This window comes from Giraffa tippelskirchi, chromosome X, assembly GCF_054371585.1.
Source record: "Giraffa tippelskirchi isolate mGirTip1 chromosome X, T2T-mGirTip1v1.2.pri, whole genome shotgun sequence".
NCBI lineage: Eukaryota > Metazoa > Chordata > Mammalia > Artiodactyla > Giraffidae > Giraffa > Giraffa tippelskirchi.
Genome location: NC_137289.1, coordinates 127,493,156 through 127,510,801, shown reverse-complemented (window position 1 = coordinate 127,510,801; position 17,646 = coordinate 127,493,156). Strand labels below are relative to the sequence as shown.

General features: G+C 46.0%; 1 protein-coding gene and 1 pseudogene across 2 annotated transcripts; one reads left to right on the top strand and one right to left on the bottom strand.

Annotated features, from left to right (window-relative positions):
• Positions 1-4,801: 4,801 nt before the first annotated feature.
• On the top strand, positions 4,802-10,109 carry LOC145535492 (melanoma-associated antigen B1-like). 2 transcript variants are annotated; one of them, XM_081563931.1, is made up of 2 exons: positions 4,802-4,931; positions 8,654-10,109. In XM_081563931.1, exon 2 carries the CDS (start codon positions 8,716-8,718, stop codon positions 9,727-9,729), a length of 1,014 nt encoding a protein of 337 aa, XP_081420057.1. In that variant the 5' UTR covers positions 4,802-4,931; positions 8,654-8,715; the 3' UTR covers positions 9,730-10,109. The 2 variants fall into 2 exon arrangements, with proteins under 2 accessions (XP_081420057.1, XP_081420056.1); XM_081563930.1 differs by having other exon boundaries at positions 4,802-5,110.
• Positions 10,110-14,808: 4,699 nt separating this feature from the next.
• Positions 14,809-15,255, bottom strand: LOC145535312 (ubiquitin-conjugating enzyme E2 D3 pseudogene; annotated as a pseudogene).
• Positions 15,256-17,646: the final 2,391 nt, after the last annotated feature.

Below are 17,646 nucleotides of genomic sequence, written 5' to 3'. Positions count from 1 at the left end.
TAACCAATGAAGGCTGAAAGAAAGAAAGAGTATGAATAACTAAGAGATTGTTAATTTTTGATTTATCTGATTCCTTCCTGTGCTTTTCCTCTAAAAATTAATGTTATATACTTGGGTTTGCTTATATTATTTAGATATGTAAGATAAATTCGTCACTTCATGGCAAATAGATGGGGAAACAGTGGAAACAGTGACAGACTTATTTTTTGGGACTCCAAAGTCACTGCAGATGGTGACTGCAGCCACAAAATTAAAAGACCCTTGATCTTTGGAAGAAAAGTTATGACCAACCTAGACAGCATATTAAAAAGCAGAGACATTACTTTCCCAACAAAGGTCCATCTAGTCAAAGCTATGGTTTTTCTAGTAGTCATGTATGGATGTGAGAGTTGGACTATAAAGAGAGCTGAGCACCAAAGAATTGAGGCTTTTGAACTGTGGTGTTGTAAAGACTCTTGAGAGTCCCTTGAACTGCAAGGAGATGCAACCAGTCCATCCTCAAGGAAATCAGTCCTGAATATTCATTGGAAGGACTGAAGCTGAAACTCCAATACTTTGGCCACCTGATGCGAAGAACTGACTCATTGGAAAGACCCTGATGCTGGGAAAAGTTGAAGGCAGGAGGAGAAGGGGATGACAGAGGATGAGATGGTTGGATGGCATCACTGACTTGATGGACATGAGTTTGAGTAAGCTCTGGGAGTTTGTGATGGACAGGGAAGTCTGGCGTGCTGCAGTCCATGGGGTCGCAAAGAGTTGGACACGACTGAGTGACTGAACTGACTGACTGAAGGTAGTGGTGGGCCTTGGGAAAGTATAAGTCCTTCAGTGGGAAGCAACTATAAGTTGAGTGCATGGTGGGCTGGATGAGGCTGTGGTAATCCTGACCAGGGACCAGGTGCTCACATGGTGGGCCCCGTAGTTTAAAGACAAAGCCTGGGATGGGAAACTGCCCTTAACACTTATAGGCACACTTCAGTCTGTTACACTTTGCTTTATTATTTTTCACAGGTACTGCTTTTCTTTTCTTTGTTCTTTTTCTTTACTAAATTGAAAGTTTGTGTCAACCTTGCTTCCAGCAAGTCTTTTGGCACCATGTTTCCAACACCGTTTGCTCACTTCATGTCTGTGTCACATTTTGATAACATTTGCAATGTTCACACCCTCAGCAGCAAAAAGATGGACTCACTGAAGGCTCAGATAATGGTTAGCAATTTCTTTTTAGCAAAGAGGTGTTTTTATTTAAGATATCTATATTTTTCTGAGGCATAATGGTATTGCCCACTTAATAGCCTACAGTATAGTGTAAACATAAATTTTATGAAGGCACTGGGAAATCAAAAATTTCTTGTGACTTAATTGTGATATTGACTGTCATTCAGGGTTGGGAACCAAACTTGCAGTATTTTCTGGGTCTGCCTGTGCTTTGGGATTGTGAGTAAATCAGACAGAAATCACGTGAAGCTGGCATGGAATGTTTCATGTAGATCTTGTTCGGGTGCAGGTAAGCAATATGCAGATTAGATGTTTTATTCACGTTGCCTTCTATCCACAGAGTTTCTGAGAAATCAGGGTGACACTCGCCTGAGGTGGGATGATGCCCAGAAGCCGCTAGAATGGCACACCCTGCCCTCACTGGGCATAACTGTCAGCTTTTAGCTTGTGAATATTTTTTAAGTCTACAGTTCCTTCTCATTCACCCTCCCATAGCCCCTGGCAACCGCCACTCTGCTCTCTGCTTCTTTGACTTAGACCATTTTAGACTCCTCATGGAAGGGACATGCAGTATTTGTCCTTCTGTGTCTGGCTAATTTCACTTTAGCATGATGTCCTCGAGATTTATCCACGCTGTCATGACAGGAGAGCTTAGCTTGTTTTTAAAGCTGAATGATATTCCATTGTATGTATATTTTACTTATTTATCCATTCATCTGTCACTGGACAGGTAGGCAACCTCCCTGTCATGAATATTGTGAATAGTGCTGCAATGAACATGGGCATGCAGAGCTCTCTTCGAGGTCCTGATTTCAATTCCTTTGGATAGTAGTGGAATTGTGGAAAATATTATGTGTCCTTTTTGATTTTTTGAGGAACCCCTATACTGTTTTCCATACTGGCTGTACCAATTTATATTCCTACCAGCAGTGTTGAATGTGTCTAGTTTACTAAGAAACTTGCAAACTGTCTTCCAAAGTGGCTCTATCATTTTACATCACCGCCACCAAGGAATAAGAGTTTTGTTGATTCACATCCTTACCAGCATTTGGTGTTTTCAGTCCTTTGGATGTTGGCCGTTCTGTAAGGCATGTCGTGGTATCTGCTTGTTTTTTTAATTTGCAGTTCCCTAATGTACATGATGTGGAGCACCTTTTCATATGCTTGTTTGACATCTGTGTTTCTTCCTTGGTGAGGTATCTATTCCTATCTTTTGTCCATTTTTTATTAGATGTTAGTTTTCTTCTTATGAATTTTAAGAATTCTTTGTATATTTTAGATTAGAGCTTTCATCAGATATGTCTTTTGCAAATATTTTCTCCCAGACTATGGCTCACCTTGTTCTCTTGATGGTGTATTTTTACAGAGCAGAAGTTTAAAGGGAATGGTATCTAGTTTATCAATTATTTCTTTCATGGATCCCCATCATTTTTTTCTTTGATGATCTTTTCTTGATCAATTGATCTGCTATGCGGCACATGGGATCTTAATTCCCCAACCAGGCTTTGAACTGACACCTCTTGTACAGTTTTATTTAATTTTATTTTTTTATTTTGTGTTGAAGAATAGCAAATTAACAATATTGTGACAGTTTCAGGTGAACAGTGAAGGGACTCAGCCATACATAGACACATATCCACTCTTCCCCAAACTCCCATCTGATCAATACTGCCCCATAACACATAATCAAAATAATTAAGAGTGATAAATAAAGGAGACAAACAGATAATAATGCTCAGTAACCATATGATCATCTGCATGTGCAAACCCAGACACCCTCAAGTGATCAAGGGCTTACAAGTTTATCTGGTGCTATCCTTCTATGTAGAAAGTAAATATTTTATTATTTGTACTAAAAATATTTTTGTCAATTTATTTTTTGGCTATGCTTGGTCTTAGTTGTGACACTCAGGATCTTTGTTGCCATGTCTGCAGGCTCTTTAGTTGTGGCATGTGAGATTTTTAGTTGTGGCACATGAACTCTTAGTTGTGGCATGTGGGATCCAGTTACCTGACCAGGGATCGAACCTGGGCCCCCTGCATTGGGAGCATAGAGTCTTAACCACTGGACCAACAACAGGAGGGTACTGAAAGTAAAGATTTTAAAACTACCCTAAATCTGGTGGCTCAGATGGTAAAGAATCTGCCTGCAGTGCGGGAGACCTGGGTTCAATCACTGGGTAGGGAAGATCCCCTGGAGGAGGGCAACCCACTTCAGTACCCTTGCCTGGAGAATCCCCACAGACACAGGAGCCTGCCATGCTACAGTCCACGGGGTTGCAAAGTGTCAGATATGACTGAGCTACTAAGCAGACACTCTAAATCTGGCTGAAAAGAAGGAATATCAGCTCATTTTCTCTGACAGCATAATATCTTTCCTGAGTTTCTTGACTTCTGCTGCATTTTCCTAACCTTAGATCACTTTTTGGACCAAGACCTGTTTTCTCCAACATTTGCTAGAGGTTAACTGTTCAATGTCTGTAGGAATATGCATTTCCCAGGAAGCCTTTAATTAAAAGACAGAAGCTGATATGGAAACCTCCATGAAGGAGGGCTGAGGAGACAATCACCACGGAATATAGTGTTCATTCAAAGACTAAGAAGAGGAATCTTTGATCAGTAGAAAACAGAGACCCAGGATGTGGTAGATGTAGTGACTATGCTGAGCAAAAGGAATATGAAAGGACTAGAGTTGCATCCCCACTGTCTGTTCTCACAGGCCCGGATGGTCTACGATCACATGAGGATCATTCTGACTTCCCACTTGGAATTCTCAGGAGACTAGGACCTTGATATAAGACAAGCAGCTTCATAAAGCAGAGAGTGGAATTACAGGATTAGTCATGAGTCAATGTGAGGACCTGAAAGTGAACTCATGGTACCACACGCTATAAAACGAGGCCCTGGAAAATATCTGACGCTGTGGTCCCCAGGAAGCTCTGGGCACAGATGTCAGGTTGATTCCAGACTGGAAAGTCTCAGCAAGATGAGGCCTTTGTCTAATAGGATCAGCCTCAGTTTCGCAGAGGGACGGACCTGAACCCCAGGAGGATCTCACATGCGATGCTGAGTGTTAGAGGGGACCCCAGGAGAGGGAGCCAAACAGATTTCTGTAAGTTCTTAGCCCTGAGAGACCCAGAAGAGCTACTTCTGAGTGGTCTCTTCATTCAACCTGTGTGATCTTAGGGAGGGCAGGTCCACCTCTAGCAGAATCGGACCCTAGATCTGCAGAGGAGGGCATCTTGGCCATAATCGGACTTAAGGTGAGGACCATCCGTGCTAGCGAGAGGGTCTCTGCCACAACGAGGGAGGGAGGCTCACAGAGTGGCGCCCCCGCCTGACAAGCAGAGATGATCAGAGCAGCGTCCTGACTCCCACCACCAGGGACTTGTGAAGGCGAGAGCTTTGTCTGGGAGCTGGAGGACTTGGGTCCATAGAAGGAGGCGGCCTGGGCTCTGATACACTGCACAAGGAGGACCCAGGGACGGATGAATATTGAGCTACCGGGTTCCCGTAGCATGCCGCCCCTGTCCCTGCCCTTCCCCTGGGAGACCCCACGTACGACCGTACGCAGCGCCCCTCCTTTTCCGGTTTGGAGGCGAGGAGCGCGCCTGGTAGCTGCAGCGTCTGTTCAGTGGAGATCGAGTGTACCGGACTCGTCCGGAGCCAAGATGAGGACCTGAGTGTAGCTGAAGTGAATTTCCGAACCCCTCCCTGTAAGAAAAGTGACCCAACCGCCTCCCACCCCTGCAATCTGCAGTGTAACACGCCCTGTCCTGAGTTGCGGGCCAAGGAGCCATCTTGTAGTCGCTACGTGGAGGGTCGGTGGCGCGTCGGGCGGCTTTGTTCAAAGAGGATGGACTCTATGCATTGGGAGTGGCCTTGTCCTCAACAGGTGAAAAGATGGGGCTTTCAGCGCTCGCAGGGTTATCCCCTTCCAAAGTGGTGGCTGCACAGAAACCCTTCCTGCCACCAATGCTGCAGTGCCCTGGAGTAGTGGCCCCCAATTTTTTTGGCACCGGGGGGCCGGTTTCTAGGAAGACAGTTTTTACTTGGGGTGGGGTGCAGTGTGGCATGGGGCACGATGGGGTGGATAAAGGAGGGTGGGGTGGCATGAGGGTAGGGTGGGGTAGGCTAAGGGGATGGTTTCAGGATGCTTCAAGCGCATTACATTGTTAGTTTATTTCTGTTATTATTACATCCCCTCCAGCTCAGATCATTAGGCATTAGAATGGGAAGGTTTGGACCCCTACCATAGGGGTCCAAATTACCATAGAGTAATTGAGGCTGAGAGCACCTGTCATTTTTGCTCGGTGTGTGGGGAATGGTGGGCGTTGGGCCTAAGGGACATTCAGGTAGAGAAAGGCCTTTATATAAAAGGATATGGACGTAGAGGGTATTATGTATGCTAAGAGAAATGAGTCAGAGAAAAAGAAATACTGTATGATTTCACTTCTGTGAGGAATCTGAAAAACAGAAACAGTTGTAGACGCAAGAGAGAAAAACCAGGAGGTTAATGGGGGTTAGGACTGGGGGTGTGGAGGAGGAGAGAAATAGGTGAGGAAGGTTAAGATGCAGAAACTACCAGTTACATAATAAAAGCAGTGGTTGTGAAAGGTAAATAAATAAAGACATAGAATGATAGATAAGGTAACTCTGATAGGCATAGGGAGGAGTCTCAGCCTTAGAAGTCAAGCTAGGACCTTCAGTGCTAGTCAGCCAACCTGGCATCCAAGCGGATTGCTGCACTAAGGAACAGCCAGCTCTCAGATCTGGGCATCCCCAAACAAGGTAGCTGGATATGGAGCCCCAGCTTCTCCTCCAGCCACTCAGGGAGGTGAGAGCTTTGCTCTGGGGCATGTAGACTCGGGTCAGCAGAGGGAAGGCTCCCAAACCCTTCCCAGAATCCTGATTGAGGACTCAGGGAGCCCCTGACTCCAAAACTGGGGGGATCGAGAGTCCCACCCTTGTGGTTAGTGGCACAGCCCCAAATCAGCTTTGGCAGGATGTGGCTCACTCTGTCAGCTTGGGTCCGGGAAAGGTGAGGACCTTTTCACAGGGTCTTGGGCTCAGGTCGGCAGAAGACAGAGTCCCAGGAAGGATGCGGAGTCGAGGAGAAGATCCATACACGGTAGAGAGAGCCACATCTGATGCCGCCTCTGCTGTCAGCCCCGGGGGATCCCGGGCAGAGCTGGCCAGCTCTGGTGCCCCTGACTTCCGCCTGTGGGGTCCGAGGGAGATGAGGGCCTTGGTTTCAGGTCCGGCTGCCCAGGTCAGCAGAAAACAAGGACTCCCAGGCCATGACAGATGTTGAGGCACCAATTCTATGTGAGGGACGAGACAACTGACACCCCCAGAACAGAGGAGCCCACACAGACTGCCACCTCTGCCGTCGCCCTGGGACGCCGGGTTAGAGCTCTCAGGCTGAGGTGCCCTCTCATTTCCTCAAGGATGGTCTCAGAGACATCAGGGTTTGGGTCTGATGGGTGAGGCCTCATTGAACATAGGGAGGAAACCCGGTTCCTAAAAGGCATGACAGTGGTACCACTGAATGAACATGCGAGACTCCCACCCAGAAGGAAGTGAACCACATAGTCGCATCACTCCTCTCAGACCTGGGAGCCCCAGGCATGGAGACCAGATGACCCCCATTCGCTTCTGCCCAGAGCCTCTCAGGGGGGTGAGGAACTTCACTGATGGGAGTATGGGTTCAGGTCCACCGCTGGAGCATTTGCAGCTAGTACCAGGAGCCCAGGAGAGGACCTAAGAATTGAGGGGACCACCCACCGACCTCACGACAACAGAGGGCAGTGCAGAATCTCTTCCTGACTATCAGCATCAGGAGTCCACACACAGCTGTAGCTAGAGAGATCGGGAAAGTGTCGCTGCTTTCTAGTGGTCTCAGGGAGATGGGGGCCTTAATAGGAGGGGAGAGAGCTCAAGTCAAAACAGAGATTTCCCGGTCCTGCCAGGAGTCACAGAGTCACAGTAAGGACCCAGAGAGATGACTTAGATGAGCACCTACCCAAAGCAGTGGGGCCCCACAAAGTCCCAGCCCCTGTCAGCCCTGGGGCACCCCAGGCAGAGGTCACCAGATGTCACCGCTCACTTCCAGCCCCAGGGACTCAGGGAGATGTAGGCCTTCATCTGAGGCCAGAAGAGTCAGCGTGGACAAAGGGAGGAGCATAGATCACATCCAAGTGAGGACGAAAGGGGCCAGTGATGGCGGAACAGTAGAGTCCCACAGAGTCTAGCCCCTGCTGCCGTCCCAGGGAGGTCAGCGACAGGGGTGACTGGGGGTGGGTCGCACTTTCTTCACCTTGGGAACCTCAGCATGCTCAGGTCAGCAGAGGGAGAATTTCTAGCATTTGCCAGGACTCACAGAGAAGATGCTGAGGACTTTGGGAAACTCCCAGAATTCCGGTCTCACTGTTACTCCTTGGCACCACCAGGCGTACATGGCGGGCAGAAGTGTGCCTCACTGACGGCTAACAGGGAAGTGAGCACCTTAGTCTAAAGTATCAGCAGAGGAAGGAATCTTAGACCCTCCCCTGAGTAAAATCTGGGGACCTTGCACGAGTAGCACACATTACAGGGGCTCAACCTCCTGCTGCAGCTCTTCAGGCCCCAGACCCCGTGGGCAGTAAGGCCAGGTAAGGGCACCGTGGCTTCCCCCATTCGATCTCAGGCAGCTGTAGGCCTTGCTGTGAGGAAAGGTGCTCAACTCAGGAGACCAAGGAGCCCCCAGATCCTCCCAGCAGTCAACGTGGGGACGGCGAATGAGGACTGAAGATAGCACGCTCCCCCTTCCAGCTAATCGAACGAACCACTAGTCTTGCCTGATCCTCCACTCAGCCTCTGAAGGTCCAGATCATGACCAGCTGAGAGGCTGAGGCCCCTCATTTCTTTGTATCATTTCTAAGGGAGATGAGGTTCTTCACCTGAAGGGGCGGCACCAGAGGCAGGAGGGAGGGGCCCACACCCTTGGTGTTGACAAGATGAGGACCCTGAATGGTGCAGAACCAACGAGTTCAGGACTAGAGCAGGCCCCCAGAACTGCCAGTGCCATCCACCCCGCCAGTGTCCACGACTCGGTTCCTTCTCATGGGTCCCAGGGAGCTTTGAGGCATCACCTTTCAAGCGGCACACGGCAGGGGTCCCGGCTCTACTAAGAGCTGATGTGACAGTTGTGTGTGTGAACGAAGGGACCCAGAGAGGGCCCCGCCACCCAGGACCTGCAGTCACCACAGGCAGCCACAGGCAGGGTGTGGCCTGAGGCTCGCTCACTCTCACTTCTTACACCGGGTTCTCAGGGGATAGGCCGACCAAGAACAAGAGCTCAGCAGTTCCTGGAGCAGGGCCCTGGAGGAAATGGGCACAGCAGCCTTCTTCCCTCCCTGCTGAAGGAGCTCACATCCACTCATCTTCCCTTCTCCAGGTTCCAGCATCACCTACTAACTAGCCTGCCCGGTCCCCTGCCTGCTGTGCCTGCAGATAGTCATGCCTCGGGGGCAGAAGTACAAGCACCGTGCGCGAGAGAAACGCCACCAGGCATGCATGGAGACCAAGGATCTCGGGGATGCTCAGGCCACTGCCTCCCCCACCCCTACTTCTGGGAGTACTCCCCCAGGCTCCCCCGCTGCTGGTGCGGGTCAGAAGCCTCAGGGAGCTGCAGCCACTAGCTCTTCTGTTGCAGGGGCTTCGGGCCCAAGATCTAAAGTACGTGCCAGGCGCCAAGTTAAGGAACGTACATATTCTTCCCAGGCCTCAACGTCTGCTAAGACCGCTCCCCCAGATCCTCTGACCAAGAAGGCAGGGGTGTTGATGCATTTCATGCTAGAGAAGTTTCAGATGAAACAGCCCATTAGGAAGATAGATATGCTGAAGCTTTTTCACAAAAGGTACAAGACACGCTTCCCCGAGATCCTCAGGAGAGCAGCTGAGTGCATGGAGCTGACCTTTGGTCTTGACTTGAAGGAAGTCAAGCCGAATGGTTACTCCTATACCCTGGTCAGCAAGGTAGGCCTCATCAATGATGGGGTGCTGAGCAGCAACTTGAGGGTGCCGAAGAATGGGCTTCTGATGCCTCTGCTGAGTGTGATCTACCTGAATGGCAACCACACCTGTGAGGCTGATGTCTTGGAGTTCCTGGATATTCTGGGCATCTATGATGGAAAGCAGCATGTAATCTTTGGGGATCCCAGGAAGCTCATCACGGAAGAGTTGGTACAGCAGAACTACCTGGTGTATCGTCAGATTCCCGACAGCGATCCCCTGAGCTATGAGTTCCTGTGGGGCCCAAGAACCCACGCTGAAACCAACAAGATGAAGGTGCTGGAGTTTTTGGCCAAGATCAATGGTACCATCCCTAGTGCTTTCCCGTTCCATTATGCGGAAGCTTTGAGAGAAGAGGGAAAGAGAGCCCGAGGCAGATCTCGAGTTAGGTCTCGTGCTCCTGCCAAGGCCATTGCCTGCTCCAAGGTTCCACCCAGCAATCCCTCCACCCCCCAGTGAGTTCTCAGGCAGCTTCTTCACTTTGTTTGACCGATACTGCCAACCTTTTAAGTAGTGAGAGGCTAAAGTGGGGCTGGAAAGGTCATAATATGTATCTTCCTTGTGTTCCTGTTTTACACTATTGCCTTTCAAATGTTGTTTCTTTTCCTAGAATGTTTACATAGATTCAGAATCCAAGGTTACGAATGCCACAGATCACACATTTGTTGTTGTCTGTCAGATCTAAGAATAAGAGTTTTGGTACTGTGTAGTGCAATTCAGAAAATCCTTGCATGTTTTTGGGATCCAGAACAAGATAACATAGCTTTGGAATAGGAATTTTCTTGGACATGTGAAAAAATGCTGTGGTTTTAAAATAAATGAAAACGGAGTAAGCTGTAGTCGAGTTTTGATTTTTCTTATTCATCTTTGTTGTTCTCTTTGTAACATTCAATGATACGCACTTAGATGTTCTTAGCTTATTCAAGAATGCCGATAAAAACAAACAATAAGAAACTACATTCCTTGCTTGGTGTCTCCTTTATTCCCATCTTTTCTTGAGCATCTGCTCTTCAGAAGGTTGTGTACTGGTGGGGGTGCTGTGAAGATAAAGGAGACCCTGCACCTGCCTGTAGATGTCTTGAGTATATGAGCAGTGATTCCATAAGGAAGGTGGTGTGATGATCTAAGACAAGTGAGAAAAAGCAGGGAGGATACTGGGGAGGGAGGTGGGATGAGAGCAGTGAGGTGTAAATTCTCTCAGCCTTGATTCTCTCAAACCAAACCTTTGAGGTTTGGTACTTTGGCCAAGGTCAATGGTAACATCCCCAGTGCCTTCCCACCCCATTGTGAAGAGTCTGAGCGAGGACGACGAGAGAGCCCGAGCTGCAGTCAGGGTTTGTAGTCCTGCCAAGGCCAGTGTGTGCTCCAAGGTCATGTCTAGCAGTCCCTCCGGCCCCTAGTGAGGTCAGAGGCAACTTTTTCAATCTGCATTTGACCAATACTCCCAACCTTTTAAGTAGTGAGAGGCTAAGTTGGCGCTGGAAAGCTAATCATAATATACATCTTTGCGTTCCTGTTCCTTCTTGGGAGGTCATTTTAAGTTGGCTGCGTGGTGGGATGGATGAGCCTGTGATGATGTTGAGCCGGGCCCAGATCCCCGGATGGGGGGCCTCTAAGTTGGGAGGCCGAGACTGAAATGAGGAGCTGCCCTGAACAGTTACCCTGAGACTGTGAGTTAGCCAGAGGGAATCTCCATCTGGGGAAAGAACAGAAGGTGTCCACTGCTCCTGCCCCAGGGCAGGTGAACACAGTCCGCAAACCAGGTTTTTGATGCATATTATTGTCTTCTTTGTGATGGGATGTTGAGATATCACTCTCATGGCTCTTTGGGCCCTGAACGTAAGGAGCCCCAGCTCACTCCAAACATGAGGGTGTATCGAGTGCAATCTAGTAGACCTCCTGAGAGGGGCTAGATTTTCGTGGTGATGAAATACGTGAAAATCGGCGTGTTTAGTTGGGAGGGCTTTGGGAGGCAGGGGAATTACTGGCCCTTGACATGAATTCTATAAGGTTTTCAGTTGCATCCTGGTAAAATACTTGCCTCTAAATTCAATAACATATTCTCTGAGAGAAAATTTACTTAGGGTTACTTGTTAAGTTGCTAAGTCTTGTCTGACTCATTGTGGCCCCATGGACAGTAGCCTGCCAGGCTCCTCTGTCCATGGAACTTTCCAGGAAAGAATACTGGAGTGCGTTGCTAATTCCTTCTCCAGGGGATCTTCACAACCCAGGGATTGAACTGGCATCTGCTGCTTGTCAGGTGGATTCTTTACCACTGAGCCACCGGGGAAGCCATAGGGTTTCTTGCTAAGCAGCAGTTTGATTGACTTAGCTTTCTTTGTTTAGGAGACCACACAGTCTCTAGTTTCTCCTGGATAAAGCAAAATTCCCATAGATGAAGGTAGACATTCCCATAGATTTTCTTCTGGTGTGAAAATAAGCGTCATAAGACCTAAACATTGCCAGCTGCAGTGCCAAGCACTTTACACAAGCTACATATGTTCCGATACTTCAGTTCAGTTGCTCAGTTGTGTCCGACTCTTTGCGACCCCATGAATCGCAGCACGCCAGGCCTCCCTGTCCATCACCAACTCCCAGAGTTTACCCAAACCCGTCCATCGAGTCGGTGATGCCATCAAGGCATCTCATCCTCTGTTGTCCCCTTCTCCTGCCCCCAATCCTTCCCAGCATCAGGGTCTTTTCCAATGAGTCAACTCTTCGCATGAGGAGGCCAAGTATTGGAGTTTTAGCTTCAACATCCGTCCTTCCAGTGAACACCCAGGACTGATCTCCTTTAGGGTGGACTGGTTGGATCTCCTTGCAGTCCAAGGGACTCTCAAGATACTTCTGTAAGACAAGTCTTATCAAACTGACTTAGCAGAGAAAGAACTTCCGGCTGATAAAGTGACAGGACTGAGTGTAAAGTCTGGTCTGCATTGCTCTAGAGTCCATAATGTTTCACTCCTCCCAGTCTGAGGCTGACATTTTGTCAATTTGTTTCTCTTCACACTGCCTGGCCATGATCCCCTCACAGTGGGGGGATCTGAGAGCGCTCCTGTGGGGTCCCAGAGCACTTATGGAAACCAGCAAGGTGGAAGTCCTGGAGTTTTTGGCCAAGGCCAACGATAAGGTCCCCACTGCATTCCTGCCCCATTATGAGGAGGCTTGGAGAGAGGAACTAGAGAGCACTGGGGCCAGAGCTGCAGCCAGGGCTGGCACTTCTGCCTCGGGCAGTAATGGCCCTTCTGCGGCCAGTGCCCACTCCATGGCCGCATCCAGACACTCACCCCAGCCCTAGTGTGGTCTGAATCCGTTCTTCACTTTGTAATCAGAAAAGCCTGTCAGCCTGTGTTCCTGATATGCAGCAATAACTTTCCGACTTACCCTTTTCTTGTGGTGGTGGGGTGGTAATTTTCAAGTGATTTTCTTTTCAGTAGAAAGTTTATTTAGATTCAGAACATAAGCTTGTGAATGACACAGGTCACATACTTACTGCTGTTTAGCAGATTTGGAAATAAGAATTTTGCTTTCTGAAATACAAACTGAAAATTTTTAAATCATCTGTGTGGTCCAGAGCAAGATTGCATGGCATTGGAATAGGGATATCCTTGGTAATGTGAAAAACTCCACACTAAGTTAGGATAAGAAGAGAAAAAAAATTTTAAGTGGTTCAGTTATGGGTCTAGCTTACTGTATTCAGTCTCTCATTTCTAAATTTTAAAGATATATGCCTTTTAAATTTAGAAACATATATAACTTTTGCATTTAGGATATACTTATTAAAGAAAATGTGAGTTTATGAAAATGTAAATTGATGCAGCCACTATGGAAAACAGTATCGATGCTCATAAAAAAAATTGAAAATAGAACTACCATGCGATCTGGCAAATCTACTCCTGGAAATTTAGCTGAAAGAAACGAAGCCAACACCTGGAAAAGATATCTGCACCCCCCATGTTCATTGAAACATTTACCATAACCAAATTATGAAAACAACATAACTGTCATTAATGGATGAATGGATAAAGAAAATGTCACACAGACACAAACACACACACTGATGCTCACTCAGATATTCTTTAGCCAATAAAGGAAAAAAAGGAAATGTGGCCATTTGCAGTAACACAGATGCACCTTGAGGGCATTACGCCAAGTGAAATAAGTGAGACAAAGACAAATGCTATATAATCTCACTTACATGTGAAATTTTAGAAAAATGAACTCACAGAGAATAGATTGGTGGTTGCCACAAGTGGGGGTTGGAGGATGGATGAAATGGGTGTGAGTGGCCAAACAGCATCAACTTTCACAACTTGCATGTACAAAATAAAGAAGTCCTGGGGACGTAATGTACAGCATGGTGACTGTAGTTAATAATTGTTGTTAAGTCGCTAAGTGGTTTCCTACTCTCTGCAAACCCATGGATTGTAGCTCAACAGGCTCCTGGGTCTATGGAATTTTCCATGCGAAGATACTGGATTCAGTTGCCATGTCCTTCTCCAGGGGACCTCCCCAACCCAGGAATCGAACCCTCATCTCCTGCATCAACAGGCAGATTCTTTACTGCTGAGCCACTAGAGAACCCCATAGTTAATAATACTGTATTGTATATGTGAAAGTTCCTGAGAAAATAGATTTTTTTAAAGTGAGGTATAGTTGATGTGGGCTTCCCTTTTGGCTCAGATGGCAAAGAATCTGCCTGCAAGGCGGGAGACCTGGGTTTGATCCCTGGGTCAGGAAGATCCCCTGGAGAAGGGAATGGTTACCCACTCCAGTATTCTTGCCTGGAGAATTGCATGGACAAAGGAGCCTGGTATGCTACAGTCTATGTGGTCAAAAAGAGTTGGACAAGACTGAGCAATTAATACTTTCACTTCATTTTCATAGTTGATGTACAATATTTTATAAATTACAGGTGAACAACAAAGTGATTCAGGTTTTAAAGGTTATGTTCCATTTACAGTTATTATAAAATATTGGCTATATTCCCTTTGTTGTACAATATATCCTTGTTGCTTATTTTATACATGTTAGTTTGCACCTCTTAATCTTCTGGCCCTGCCCTTCCCCTCCTGCTTGCCGCTCCCCACTGGGAACCACTAGCTTGTTCTCTATATCTGTGAGTCTCCTTCATTTCCCTAGTCTGCTTTATTTTCAAAATCTCCATGTCAGTGGTATCATACAGCATTTGTCTTCCTCTATCTCACTTATTTCATTAATACCCTCCAACTATTTACTACTTAATAGCATAATACCCTCCAATGCCATAGATGTTGTTGAAAAATGGCAATAGTTCATTCTTTTTAATGACTGAGTAATATTCCATTATGCGTGTGTGTGTGTGTCTGTGAGTGTGTGTATATGTAGGTTGTATACATATAGATTACTTTTGTACCTTGGCAACTGTCAGTAATGCTGCTATGAACGTTGGAGTGCGTGGAGTTTTTGAATTAGTGGGGTGTTTTTTTTTTTCATTTTTAGCTGTAATTTGAAGTTTATTCAAGCTTTAATGCCGATTATTCTAAGTTTAAGGTAGCATCACATGGCATACTTCTGAGTCCACTCCTGAAAAATTCTGTTGTACTTATTTCTGTCTGTTTTAAAGACCTGAGCAACCTCTGGCACTGGGGAGGGGGTCATCTGGGTTCGGAACACATAGCAGGGAACGAATGGATACCAGAACTTTAGAAATCATGAAAGCAAGAGACCACAGTGATCTTAGAATATTGAACCAAGTGCTGCCATTAGTGTCCATGTCTGGATGATAGATTCTGTTGCAAATGCAACCTTAGGTAGTGTGAACGTGTAGCCTTTAGGGAAATGAATTGTCACAGAGAATACACTGCCTCGATATGGGCTGCCTTTCTTTTTCATAATTGTGTTTTGCCAATGAAATGTATCATCCCCAACTGGACCTGCAGAATATTGTGCTGGAGGGTCACCGGCCACATCACTAAGTTCCTTATTCATCCATTTCAGCGCCATAGTCTGTGCTTTTTGTCTGACTCCTGACTGTCTCAGTGTGTGCTCAAAGGTCCGGCCAAAACTCTTGATTCTCTGGTGGCTGGGAAGGACTGTCTCCTCATCTCACACTGGCTCTGCCAGACACAGGTGCCTTCTTAATAAACAGGGAGGGTGGACTGGGGTGGGGTCACTAGCAGGGAGTAGATGAGGCTGGAGGGGAAGGGGAGATGAGCAGTGGAAACCCTTAGACTCAGACAAGCATCGAGTACCTGAAGGAGACGATCCAAATTAGTGGGTTATTTTTTTTTCAGATATACACCCAGGAGTGGGATTGCTGGGTCATTTGGTAGTTCTAGCTTTAGATTTTGAGGACCCTCCTTACTGTTATCCATGGTGGCTGCACCAATTGACATTCCCACCAAGAGTGTACAGATCTTTTCCACATGCTCACCAATGTTTGTTACTTCTGTTCTTTCTGGATGATAGCCCTTCTGATAGATATAAGATAATACCTCATTGTGGTTTTAATTTGCATTCATATGATGATTAACGATGTTGAACATCTTTTTATGTGCCTCTCGGCCATTTGTATGTCTTCTTTGAAAAAATGTGTATGTAAGTCTTCTGCCCATCTTTTTCTTGATTGTTTATTTTAAACTGTTATATAAACTGTTTATATGTTTCAAATATTATCCCCTTATTGGTTATAACATTGGCAAATATTTTCTCCCATATAGTAGGTTGGCTTTTCATTTTGTTGATGGTTTCCTTTGCTATGTAAAAGATTTTACCTTTAATTACATCTCATTTGTTTACGTTTGCTTTTATTTTCCTAGCTTTAGGAGACAGATCCAAAAAAATATTATTATGAATTATATCAAAGTGTGTCTCACTCATAGTGTCTTCTAAGAGTTTTATGGTTTCCACTCATATCTAGGTTTCTAATCCATTTTCAGTTTATTCTTGTATATAGTGTTAGAGAATGTACTAATCTCATGCTTTGACAGCAACATATCAAAGAATAAGATTAGTGCCTAAACACAACTTGGTATTATCAGAAAACTAAATACGCTTTTACATTTGAGCCAGTAATTAGAGTTTTCAGAAATGAACCCTGAAGAGACATCCACAACCATATGAAAACACTTAAATATCTATGAACATGTTAACTGAAGGGACATGATATATCCGCAGAGTGGAGTACTACACAGGTATAAAAAAGAATGAGCACGATGTTTGTAAACTAATATGGAATGCTTCTATGATAGATATAGATATATAAAAGAATCTGGGAGTTTGGGGCTAATGTCAGTGATACCAAGTCCAGTGCCTTCGCATCCTGGTATGAAGAGGCTTTGAGAGCTGAAGAGGAGAAAGCCAGAGCCAGAGCTGCAGCCAGGGCTCCTACGTGCCAAGGCCAGTGCACTTTCCGGAGCATGTCCAAAGCTCCTCCCACCCCTAGTGAAGTCTGAGCAGATACTTCATTCACATTGCATTTCAGGAAAGCAGGCAATCTTCCAACTAGTGGAGGGCCAAGGTGTTTCTCATGGAAACAGCATATAACGTATTTGTGTTCCTATACAATAGGCACAAATTGGAGGTTTTTCTTTTTTCTATTTTTAAATGTTGTTCCTTTTAATTAAAGATGTGTTTAGCTTCAGCGTCTAAGTATACTAATGGCACATCTCCCACATGTACTGCAGATTATCAAGTTGAAAAATAAGAATTTTTGTATTACATAGCACGAACTGAAATCCTTGAATCATTTCTTCTCATTCGGACAAGAAAACATGATATTGGAATGTGGATTTTTTGCAAAAATGGAAATTATTCCACGGTGAAGTCTATGTGATTATCAGATACAGAAAAAAAAATCTTGAGAGGTATTCACTTCTTCATTTGTTTTATTCCTTTTAGTCTTTCTTTGTAAAACTGAAGTGTATATACCTGGATTGGCTTAGCTTATGTAAGAATGTGGGAGAAGTGAAATCCCAGTAAACTTGACTTCTTGCACACTTGCACTGTAATTCTTCAAATATCAATTTAGCATCTGTTGTTTGGAGGCTTCTGAGTAGTATTGGGGATGCTAAGAGCAATCTGTTCAGTCCATGGGGTAGAAAAGGGTCAGACACGACTGAGCGACTAAACAGCAACATGAGTAGACCAGAGGGAAATCCCTCCCTGGGGTGGGGACGGAATGTGCCCTGTGCTCCTGTCCCAGTGCACTTGAACGCAGTGCACAACCTAGATGTTTCATGCACATCATGTGCAAGGAGATTCTGTGAAGTAAAAGTAATAGTAGAGTGAAACTGGAAACTCAGAAGCCAGGCTGACACTCTTTGCTGTGGGTCGTGGAGACAGAGCTCATTTTATAGAAAGGGCATTTCATTCAGCGTTTTTGGCTGTGTTGAT